The sequence below is a fragment of the Myotis brandtii genome, unplaced genomic scaffold (assembly GCF_000412655.1).
Source record: "Myotis brandtii unplaced genomic scaffold, ASM41265v1 scaffold1171, whole genome shotgun sequence".
NCBI lineage: Eukaryota > Metazoa > Chordata > Mammalia > Chiroptera > Vespertilionidae > Myotis > Myotis brandtii.
In genome coordinates, this window is record NW_005354055.1 from 143,665 (window position 1) to 156,391 (window position 12,727).

The 12,727-nt window shown below is 38.0% G+C and overlaps 1 protein-coding gene across 1 annotated transcript in view; it reads left to right on the forward strand.

The window, feature by feature from the left end:
• Nucleotides 1-12,727, forward strand: part of ORC3 (origin recognition complex, subunit 3) — a 55,614-nt gene that overhangs the window by 41,311 nt on the left and 1,576 nt on the right. The window contains 6 exon segments of the mRNA XM_014530032.1: nt 826-959; nt 3,824-3,903; nt 4,796-4,896; nt 10,053-10,194; nt 11,997-12,057; nt 12,060-12,112. Coding sequence (XP_014385518.1) covers nt 826-959; nt 3,824-3,903; nt 4,796-4,896; nt 10,053-10,194; nt 11,997-12,057; nt 12,060-12,112 — 571 coding nt within the window.

Here is a 12,727-nt window from a genome sequence, read left to right on the forward strand (position 1 = left end):
ATATTAACCTGATTCCATTTCATTCTGTTACTGAATATGAGCTTAGTGGAGAGATCCTATAAGTAATGGCTCTGAGAACAGGATCTTAATTTGAGAATATCTGTGTTCTTTCTCCATTTCTAACAAAGATTTCCAATATGGCCTTAAATGAGTTACACAACTCTTCTGCTTGTTACAAAACAAGCAGAATTTCCCATGTTACTTAAAGTTAAGTGGATTTTCCTGACTGATGTTTATAATGCCCATAAAAGATATAAAGCATAGCTAAAATAGTAATTAGAGAAATTATTGTGATACTCTTCTGGTCCTTCCAAGCAAGCTTTCTTTTAGCATAAGTGTTATTTCCTCAGCAAACATTTCTTGTCTCATATTTACATTTATATCTGAAGTGAAGGGAAACCTTCAATGCCTACTGTATGGTAAGCGCTGTGTTAGATTCTTCAAATACATCTTCTCATTAGTTTTTAAGCCTCCATTCTAAGCTGTGAAATAGGTGAGTCCCTGTTTCATTTTACAGACAGGGAAACCAAGGATCAGGGGTGTTTGGTAACTTGTTCTATATTGCAGACATGGTAAGTGCCAGAGCCAGACTTTGAACCCACATGTTTGTAAGCTTTCTAAGCTGAGCTTCATCATGAGAACTCTTCTGAATACTTCTGAATGTCATACATATTGAGGAAAATCTCTCCAACAAATGTTGGTAGCTACTAATGAAGAATTTATACCATCTTCTTCTGATCAGAATCATTTCATATGTAGATAATATTTTTTAACCTCATTAATGTTCCAGTTAGATTACATCTCCTGTCACTGATTCTATTCTAGAATGTTGGCAAAGGATGAACTGATGACCATCCTTCAGAAGTGTTTCAGCGTTTTAAAGTCCTCTTCTGAAAAGCATCTTGGCAGCACAGAAAAGAGGATAGAGGAGCTCCTGGCCCAGCTTCAGAGCCTGGATGGTGAGAAGATGATATCCTGCCAATTTTACTGGCTATGAAAGTCATGTAACTAAAATGACATGGAAAACCCCATGTTCAGATGTATTGAGAGATGAAGGCATAAAGTAGTTCATGATCAGTCAGTATACCAAGCCTCAGAATATTACATATTGATAATTACAAACAGGTCAAATGGTTATCTTCCAGCTTTGGTTTAAGCAATGAAAAACATCAAATGGGCGAAAAATAGAAACATTCTTTGTGCAGATGGATAATTTGGAGGACTTACCTTTAAAAAAAAGATGGGGGAGGGACAAAAATATTAAGATTGATGAGATTAGCAGGGCATCGTAATTAAGGACTCCTTTTAGATTTTTTTTCTTAAGCATTCCATCAGGTCCTTTATAGATTTCAAAAACACTGCATAAGTCATTAGTAAGCCTGAAAAATTAATAGTTCTCAACTGCTTTCACAGCAGTGAGGCTCATTGGTGTGCTGATTACCAGTGCATGAGGTCTGCTTTAATCAGACTTACAAGAGCCTGAATCCTTCAGTGAAAGTGAACTGAGGCAGCCTGCCATTTCTCTGTGTTGAAGGGTTACCAGTTCCCTTATTTTCATGGCCCCCATGTGACCATATTTATATTTGCCAGATGCTGGGGTGCCTGGTTGTGTACAAGTAGCCATGTTCTGTTCTCTCATGCTCCAGGACTTCTTGTTCTTGTGGGCACCACAGATTGGTACTGATCATTAACTCTCATGGGCTCTTCTGCTCTCTCTCTAAGCCAAAGTATGGAATTCTTTTGGTAAAGCATTTCCCCTATTCAGGAAAATTTTAATGGAGCTTGGGGGAAAGAGACAGCTTGGTGGATAATGTATAAGCACATAGATTGGACATGGATTAGTGGAAATGTTTTACTTGTAATGCCCATAGCAATCCTTCCTGTTTGGCAGTGTTCCTTTGTCTTGTAAAGCCTTTGGATTTAGGAAACCACTTTTGCTGATACCCCTCCCCGTCTCCCTGCTGCAGTGTTAGGCATCGGAGGAATGCTTAGTTAATGGAAGGTGAAAGAGCAAATGGCAGGAACAGGCAAAAGGAGGAAGTACCCCACAAGACTAAGGGGTGGGTTCCCTCCAAGTTGTGGGTGGGCATGAGCCTAACCATGTTTCAAAAGGGCTGTAATTGGTAATTGTGGAGATCATTGAGTCCAGCTACATACAGAATCTAAAGCTCAGAGGAGAAAGGAACTTGCTCAAAATCCCACAGCCAGCTAGCACCCAGACCAGTATCTACCTCTCTTAATCGCCAGCTCATTGTTCTTTTCTCACCGATTCACACTTTAAATGCCCCCTAATTATGGTCACTGGGACAGTGAAGGTCCACTTTAAGGACATAAATAGGGTAAAAGACTTAGGAGTATTTAAGATAAATTAGGTAAATTTCCATCTTTTACAAAATTGGACTCAGCCCTACCTGGTTTGGCTCAGTGGAGAGAGCGTAGGCCTGCAGACTGAAAGGTCCCGGGTTTGATTCTGGTCAAGGGCACATGCCCAGGTTGCTGGCTTGGTCCCCAGTAGGGGGCGTGCAGGAGGCAGCCGATCAATGATTTCCTTTCATCATTGATGTTCTGTCTCTCTCCCTTTCCCTTCTTCTCTGAAATCAATAAAAATATAAAAACAAACAAAAAAAAACCGCACCAAAATTGGACTCAGATATTTGTAAAATGAAACTGCATATATAATTTTAATTAGAGTTCATGTAACATAAGCTAATGAACAAATTCTATGATGTGCTAATACTACATGAAGTAATGTAGCTTAATGGGAAGGATGGAGATTAAGATGATTAATAGTGTAAAGAATAAAGAATTTTACAAGTTGAAGCAAAACTAGTGTCTGGAAGAAATGTTTGTAATTTCTCTGTTTCCAAAAGTGACACATTGTTGTTAATAAAGTGACATTAAAACCCCCTACATTGGAAAAGCGGAAATATTTGACTATATGCTATCTCCGGTTCCTTCACACTTATTACATATTACAGTCTGGTTTTAAAATTACATTTGGAGGGTTAAGTAGGTCAGAGTGTCATATTTATTTTTAAGAATCTGCTACATGTTAATGAAATGGGACAAAGAATTTATCAGATATTTTAACCTTAAATTATATCTTTCTTGAACCAAGAATAATCCATAGCTAAAAGGAAGTTTATTCTTTGAGAACAAGATCGCTTCTCTAGCTGCATCCTCCTGTCTCAGACTTGGTCCGAATGAGCCGTGTGAGTGTGCAGTTCTAGCAGCTGCCTTGCATGAGGAAGAGGGTATACAGCCTCACCTCTCCAGAAGCACAGCTGCACCTCTGGCCAGATGTGGTTTACTGTGGCCTATGCTGAAGAGCAAAGGTGCACTTTGTGTTTTAGTAGATTATGTCAAAACTTTTACACACCCTCTTTATTACTTTAATAGCATTTTGTCAAAAATAGTACATTGGAACATCAGGGCCAAACTTGCCAGTGTGTGGGTTTATGTTGTTGATCATCGGCATAGTCAAAGGAATACAGTTTAAATTTGTTTTTTAGAAGCTATTTATAACAGCACAAAGACTTGGCGCTTTTTGCTGTTGGTTTTTTTGGAGGAGGGTATTTGTTTGTACTTTGTTTTCATTGTGGTCACATTTTAAAAATTCAGTAGCTGGTTTTTTCAAGACCCCTCTGCAGCATAAGTTATGTAATATTTATTGACCTTTAGCTTCTGGAAGAAATAATTTATCTGATGGACCCTTGGTCCCCTGCCAGATGTAACTGTATTTCTCTTGGAATAGTAGAAATGTTGGTTCTCCTGACTTGAATGGATTTATCCCAGTTGCTGTATATTGGTTTTGTATTAAAAGCAGAAGTCAAAGAGGAAGAAGATGCTTCTGGGTCACAGTCAAAGGGGCTTCAGAAGACAGACCTCTATCATCTTCAGAAGGTCAGGTCACTTCTCCTTCCAGTGACACCCTGTGATACTCCCTTTTTTCCAGTATGTACTCTAGATTAGCTCTGCCTGGATATTTCTATTTTCCTTTTAAAATCACACCCAGGAACAAAACAGATTTTGTAATTTACTTATAAATGAAACATCCTATTTATCTCACTGCCAGCCTCATTCTCCATGTACACAGTCTGGAATTTACTAGTGAACATAGGTGGAAACTGTTCCTGTAGCCTCAGAGAGAGAGAAAATTAACTGGCAATAGGGAAAATGGGAACATAGTTGCAAAAAAGAACCCAATTATTTATCTGATGTATTTGTTGGTATTTCTGTTGAGCCTACCTCATTAGTTTTAGATACTTTTGTTGATTTTTTTAAATGTATAGTCATGTAGAGCAGAAATTGAACTACAGTATACCCATTGTAATCTTTTTCAGGTAGTTCTAACTTTAGAATCTTGGTTGTCAGAGTATAGAACCTTCTTTGTATGGCATGATACCAAGTTATGATAAATGTAGAATAAAATTTCAATCTAAGCAAAAGCAAACCACATGGAAATCTATTCTGTTAGTGTGGCAAAAGGGCAAGGTTTTTCTTTTCCTTGTAAGTCCTTTACTTAAATGAAGTAATGAGTTGTGGATAGTGAGCACTCTGCCATATAACTTAGTAACGAAGTTAACTGCCCTTTTCCTCTTTCCCTGAAAATTTACTCAATGTTTGGAGCAAAACACTAGGAGGAGAGATTCTTTCCAGACCTTAAAAATAAAAAAGAACCCATTTTGATCTGATTCTTTCTTGCATATTCTGTCTTAGGCAAAGGGCATCAGCTGCCTCTGAGGGGTTTTCTTTCTCCAAATCACCAGAAAAGCTATGTTCTTTCCATCCACAGTCACTATTGGAAATGAAGGAGTTAAGAAGAACAGGAAAGAAACAAACCAAGTTTGAAGTCCTGAGAGAAAAAGTTGTGAACTTCATTGACTGTCTGGTGAGGTGAGTGGTTGCTCTTAAGAGCTAAAAATCTGGCTATTTTCCCAAATAGCACTGATGTGATAGCATCCATACCCATTTTGGGACACTTCCCCTAGATTAGGCTTTATGCTTTTCAGGTTCCTCCTTCCAGCTTAGAATTGTAATTTTGATCATCTTTCCATCCTTATGAAGATGTGTAAACAAAATGACTTAGTGCATTCTTTTACAGCTAGTTCAAAAATACAGGTTTAAAAAAAAAAGACAGGTTTAAATTTGATCTAGTTCATTAGGCTGGGATAGGAGGGGTGGTGATGAAAACAGAAAGCGTTTTTCCCCTCTCTAATAACACAGTGTTTGCATTGCACTTTATTCTTTTTTTTTTTAATTAAATCTTTATTGTTCAGATTATTGCACTTTATTCTTTCTCTATCTCTGCCAAGAGTATGCTAGACCTGGGCCAAGCCCCAGAGCAGACTAGCCATAATGTCCTATTTTATCCCGAGTAAAGAAAGGACTTATAATTCTAGAGAATACCTGTGCGACTCATTATCAGCACTAAATTCATGTTGAGAAATGTACTCATAGCAAACTTAGAAGTCTACCAGTCTTGCTTGTTTTTTAAAGATGATTCCTTTTTGGGAAACCCAGATCATTGCTATAGAAAAATAAGGCAAGTGAGAAAAAGAAAATGACTTAATAGTTAAAGAGTAGAAAACAAACTGTTATTTATCATTGCTGATTATATTTTAATGGCAGTCTAACTCAACAGCCAGCTAGACACTGAATAGAATCAAGTACTAAAAATATAGCAGCTCAGTTATTGAAGACAAAAAGTGGTTTTCTGATAAATTACCTGACCTTCTTGAAAGTGAAAAGTTCCATTTTCCAGGACAATGTGGGGGCAGAGTCATTGTTCCTAGTCATTGGGGAGAAATTACTAATGTCATGAAAGAGGTCCAAATGACCAACCAAGTATGACAAAGGCAGTTTACAGTGAGAGAAATGTGTCATATAAAAGTGATGCAATGCAATGTTGAACTGACCTACAAACCAGAAATGACCTTATAGAACTCGTAGAGTTAATCTTGCCCTGCTGGCTTCCCAAACAGAAAGCGTTTTTCCCCTCTCTAATAACAGTGTTTGCATTGCACTTTATTCTTTTTTTTTTATTAAATCTTTATTGTTCAGATTATTGCACTTTATTCTTTCTCTATCTCTGCCAAGAGTATGCTAGACCTGGGCCAAGCCCCAGAGCAGACTAGCCATAATGTCCTATTTTATCCCGAGTAAAGAAAGGACTTATAATTCTAGAGAATACCTGTGCGACTCATTATCAGCACTAAATTCATGTTGAGAAATGTACTCATAGCAAACTTAGAAGTCTACCAGTCTTGCTTGTTTTTTAAAGATGATTCCTTTTTGGGAAACCCAGATCATTGCTATAGAAAAATAAGGCAAGTGAGAAAAAGAAAATGACTTAATAGTTAAAGAGTAGAAAACAAACTGTTATTTATCATTGCTGATTATATTTTAATGGCAGTCTAACTCAACAGCCAGCTAGACACTGAATAGAATCAAGTACTAAAAATATAGCAGCTCAGTTATTGAAGACAAAAAGTGGTTTTCTGATAAATTACCTGACCTTCTTGAAAGTGAAAAGTTCCATTTTCCAGGACAATGTGGGGGCAGAGTCATTGTTCCTAGTCATTGGGGAGAAATTACTAATGTCATGAAAGAGGTCCAAATGACCAACCAAGTATGACAAAGGCAGTTTACAGTGAGAGAAATGTGTCATATAAAAGTGATGCAATGCAATGTTGAACTGACCTACAAACCAGAAATGACCTTATAGAACTCGTAGAGTTAATCTTGCCCTGCTGGCTTCCCTGTTCTTATAGTTTCCTGACCCAAGTTCCTGGATCTTTCCTTTTACCAGGTTGTGACCATTGCAGTTGCTAAAAATAATTTTGCAATGAATTGTAGCATAATTTCTAAGCTGAATGTCAGGTTCCTTTTGTAGTTCTCACAAATCCCAAATTGTAGGCTCTGAAACCAGACAACCATTTCCCATTTGTGATCTTTGACCTAGTATGTCTGACCTTTTACCTTTCTGAGTAGTTACTAAAATAAAACTGAATATGATTGAAATATGTTGTGAAATCACAAAATTTTCCTTACTAGGGTTGGCTTTCTTTACTAAGATTGACTCTCCCAGGAGGAAAGAGATTAGGATTTGTAGCATATTAGAGCTAAAAGGGACCCGAGAAGTCATGTGGCAGCTAAAGCCCAGCGAGAGGCTGACTGTGGAAAGTCCCAGGCCCCGTATGATGACATCTGTCAAAAGGCCCTCTTCATTTCTCCATACTGTTGCCAAGGATCAGTCACATTACAGTTGTTCGAGAAGAGCTTGGAGTTCTGGAGGAAGGTGATCTAGAGCTGTTCAAACAAGTGATATCCAAACAGACTGTGAAACTTTGCTGAGCTGGAAATTAAAAGGAAGAGAGAAGCCAAAGAGATGCTTGAAAGGAAGTGACAAAGGAAGAGATTTAAGTTCAAAAAGCTAAATGGGAAGGGGAGTGGCTAGAAAAAGTTTGAGGAAAGTCAAGATGGCCTTGTGGACATTTGGCAAACTTCGAAGCAAATACCAAGGGGAAGAAAAGAAAAATCGGACCTTCCTGAAACCACCGAGAGTAAAAGTGCAGCCGTGTTGAGTGGCCACCGGGGGTCACAGCCACATCACCTTCCCCCAACTCTCCCCTCCGACTCCGAAAGACTCATTCTTTTCTCCCGTTTCCACCCCAAAGTAGAGTAGTATTTGCTTTTTAGTCTACTTTTGTTTGCAATTCAATTTTATATCAGTAGTAATTCTTTTGTACATTGAAATGAGGGGCTCTGTTTAAAAAGAAACCGTCCACACCCCCTACCCCTAGGCCAACCAAGATTGGAAGGTGCTACCATTGGTGCTGCCTTCTCTTCCCACAGCCTGTTACTTACTTAATGTTTTGTACTTCACTGAATTGTGATAGTTAGAAACTTCATATATAGTTTGTGGAAATTATCCAGTTAAACATACTGCTTGGGGGGAAAAAGATAAACATAAGCAATAGACTCCAAAAGGCAGGGGTCCCAGTGTACCATGAGCCTTATTGAGACTACTGAGAGCAGAGGCTAAGTTAACGGTTTTCACCAAAATACAAGCTTCAACTTTTTAGCCCCTGATACTAAGTGGTTCTACCAGTTCCCTAAAAACACCTGTTTGATCTGAATCCAAAATGAGCATGGTAGATGCTGTAGTGTCCGACTAATTGCATATTTCTTCTCACAGCAAATAAGTTGCAGAAGAATGTTTCTGTGCCAATCTCCAGGTTTATAGTTGTTGTTCCCTTAATGTAGCCCAGTGGAAACAAAATATAGGCAAATATATTACCTCTGATGGAGATACTTTGAGGATATTAAAAAAGACTTTTTCCCTTAGGAATTCTAAACATTAAATATAAAGATACTGAAAAGGGAGAGGATTACAAATGTGAGACAATAATTTTTTCTGAAATTGACTATCTGGTTGCCTTGTTAAACTTCCAGTCCTTATTACATAGCAGGGACGTCAATAGAGTCTTTAATGATTGGGGAGAAACAGCCTGAGGTTGGTGTAGGAAGTTTATGGTCAGAAATTATAAATGAGTAACCAGCCATCCAGGGTGACATTCAGCATCACAGAAACCATTCCTGCGGCTATAGCTAAATTAACTTAATCTTGAGTAAGGTGTTAGCAGTACTTGAGGTACAGAATGCTGGTCCTTAGGTCAAGTTACAAATCACACTCTTTGCAATTGGCTTTTATTCTGATTGGCTGCAGATGTCTACATAAGTGGACTAAGCTGGGGGCCAGGAGCTCTTGAGACAGGGAGGAAGGAGATACTGGGGAGTGATATGTATGGTTAATACCCTCTTCACTTTCTCTTCCTCCACTGACACACTGGGAGCAGGAATAGTGGGATTTTCTGGGGAATGGTATCCTCTGCAGGAGGGAGAAAGCCAGGACTCCAGGAAGAAGAGGGTGATTTCCCTGGTAACTGGGCTGAGGTAAATGCGCTGCTTGCACACATGGAAAAGGAGCTGTTACAGTCTGTCATGTGGCCAAAATACTTTAAGGCTAGGACTGGACTAAGCCCCAGGAATCTTTCTGAAGGCATGTGAGTTCACTGAATTAGTGACTTATTACTCTGTCTTTGGGTAGTGTATACCAAAGCTTCTTCCAATTTGTTACCCTCTAGGCCACCAAAGACCTATGTCACTATCATGGTTGAGACCAGCTGATGGGCTCATTGTACATTCAAAGTGAATTTTTAAAAAATGATTTTAGAGAGAGGAAGGGACAGGGAGAGAAACATCAATGTGAGAGAGAAACATTTATTTGTTGCCCCCTGTATACACTGCAATGTAAGGACAAACCCACAACATTTTGGTGCATGGGACAATGTTCCAACTAACTGAGCCACATTGGCTCAAACTGAATTTTTTAATGCTTTATTTTTTAAGTTCAGATTTAATTATGTTTATCATCTAGCTCAGAAGAATCCCAAGTTACACTTTTTAAATTTGCTTGTTTTTCAATACCGGGAAGCTATCATTTAGCCTTTTCTGCCTTCTAAAGTAAAAAGTAATTCTAACATAAAAAACTTTCAAGGTACCATTTCTATGAGAGATACCAATTAAAACACTTTCTGTGATCCAAAAAGAATTTTGTAAACTCTTAATTCCAGGCACAAGGCCTGTTTAATATTTGCAAGAGTTAAGTGTTTGCTCTGGCAGGAATGTGGATATCTTGGTTTTCTAAACAATTTAAGAAAGTATATCTTTAATACTTTAAGAAATTGTACTTTAAAGGTTCATAGCAGAAATGTAATTTATGTGCATTTGTTCTTAAAGGTTTAAATCAGAACAAATATAGTTTCTTGTGCTCTAAAGAGTTCTGGAAGTTTTAAAAAAATAATGGAATAGGTACAATTCTTTGTAAACCTGCATTGAATTTGATATTTGGGTTTGTTTGTTTTGGGTTGTTATTGATTTTGCCCATTAAGCAAATTGCTCAGTCTTCCCCCAGATTCACAAAAATGTTACGTTGAAATTAAACCTGTGCTTATCTAAATGCTGATAGCTGACTTGGGCTGTTTCAGAGAATACCTTCTGCCTCCCGAGACACAGCCTCTGCACGAGGTGGTGTACTTCACCGCTGCTCACACCCTTCACGAGCACCTCAATGCTGCTCCGCGCATGGCCCTCCACACTGCACTCAACAACCCCTATTATTATCTCAAGGTAAGGAGCAGATTCATCTCTCTGACAGTTTGGGTCAGACCCCAGGAATTATTTATCACAAAAACATAAATTTACAGTTCCTAGTGACCAGGCAGTTAGTTGGCAGCTCAGAGTTGGCACCTCTTGTCAGATACCTTTAAAAATCCTTTAGACTTCGGAGGGTGTTTTCTAAGCCAGTGAAAATAATCAAGTCAACTAATGCTGCCAACATTGGATCGTTGTAAATGTCTTCCCCTTCGTGTGATAAAATCAGAAGATAGATACTAAAACTTGAGTAAAATGCTACTACTCTTGTGAAATAAAAGAAATATTTCCTACAATAACAGCAAAATAATGGCTCAAACTATATGGCCTACTAAAATTACTTAGAAATGCTCTGGGATTTCATCTTGAATTTTAAACCAAGGAAAGATCTATTCTGAGAGAGCATCTCCAGATGGCCAGAATCTGCCAGGGATAGACTCCTAAAACCAGACACATTTGATAGTTCTACGAAGTTGTTTATACTGAGAGTACAAGACAGATCAGGATCTTAAAAATCAACTTTCTTTAGCAAGGTAAAGTGGTCACTTTAAACATTTTAGTAAGCTATATTGCAGTAAGTTATATACATATATTAAAAAGTTTGTTGACAGTTTTTTAATAAGTTAATATTAAGTTAATTTATTAATTACTAAGTTGTCAACTCAGTTTACCATGTAGAAATCTTAACACAAAGGACACCTAAGAAGTGACTCCATGAAACCTATGAAGTATCCTAATGTACTAATTTCCTGTTCCAAAATGGCACACAGGCATGCTAAGCATTACAAGAGAAATCTTGAGTGGGAAGATATAAATCAGTGGTCTTCAGTGATGGTGGGTAGTGGGGGAGCTTGAGTAATTTCATATTCACAGCACAAAATATCAAGTCATTATTATTATATAAAGCACACATTAAGTCTCTTACAAAATAATTCTTGCTAGTGGTAGGTCACAGAAAAGAACTGGTGTGATTTTAGCAGTCTTTGGGAGTATCCTTCCTATATAATAAAAGCATACTATGCAAATCGACCAAACAGCGGAAGGACCTGTTACTATGATATGCACTGAACACCAGGGGGCAGATGCATGAGCTGCCCCCTGGTGGTCAGTGTGCTCCCACAGGGGGAGTGCTGCTCAGCCACAAGCCGGGCTGAGGGACCCCTCCCACCCCCTGCCGCCCTAGGGCATGAATCTCATGCACTGGGCCTCTAGTATGTTATAAATTCCATGTGTAAGTGAATGTGTGAGAAAGATTTTGTTTCTAAGTAAGAACCATGGATTTCAAATAAATCGAAAAACACTCATGACTTTTGTAAGGGTTAGGATCTGCAGTGTTGATAAGTCTTTGGAATTATAGACTTGATAGTAGTGTGTTGGTATTAATACGGTATAGTAATTGCTAGAATCCAAGTAATTTCAAATGTTGGAAGTAGCATTGTGTTGAAAATCCACAAAGAATTCCAAAACTTTTTATGGAAACCAGAAATGCATTAGGGTCTCAGAAATTAGTAATGTATTATTAAAATGAAAAAAAAAAAGAATAAAATGAAAAATATGCTTGTCTTCTGATCCTGGGAGTATTCTTTAGTGACCAGGATTATGACCAAGACTTAATTCTAAACAAGCAGTTAACTGTTGGAGAGTAAATGCAACTCACTAAATAAAGGAAATTATATTCCACTTACTGATTTACTAAATTTAGGTCAGGGATTTTATTGTCTGATTTTGTACCTAATCATTTCTGAAAGGTAATCATCTTAGTTTACTGTTATTTTTAGAATGAAGCACTGAAAAGTGAAGAAGGCTGCATTCCAAATGTTACCCCAGACATCTGCATAGCATTAAACTGCACCTCGAGTGCAGCAGGCTAATCAACCTTGTGGACTGGTCAGAGGTAAGTGGAGGGAGAAGAGCAAACTGTATTTGTACACTATCCATGACACTTTCCTGGGGTGTTTTTCTTAATATCTTTTTTGGAAAGCATAAATCACCTCATGCTTCAGAAATTTCTCCAAAATAGCAGCTTACTGTTCAACAGTCCCACTCCCAATCCCCTGCACTGATCCAAGCCAATGGTGCATTCATGGGATCAAATCCAAGATAACAGTAAGCAGAAGCTGAGCAGTTTACATCAGTTTTGTTATTCCACAAAATAAAAGTATATTAACTACCATTTCTCTTATAGCATAAACAAAAAAAAACCCCACATTAGAATAATTACACTAGCAATCAGGAAGCACAAGGAATAGTTGGCAAGGCCATGGACAACTGTTATTTTAAGTAATGATTCTTTCCCTCCTCAGAATATTACAAAGTTAACTGTTGAAGGCCTTATTTTACAGATCTGTTGTCACCACTTAAAAATAATTGGCTGCTTCCAAGAAAAACAGGCATTTTGCTGGGGTAATGGAGGTTGGGAGTAGAGGATTCAGTGCACCCTTTGCTTTTCAACTTTGACTAGTAATTTTTCTCTGCACATTTCTTCTCTGAAATAACATTATGCAGGAAC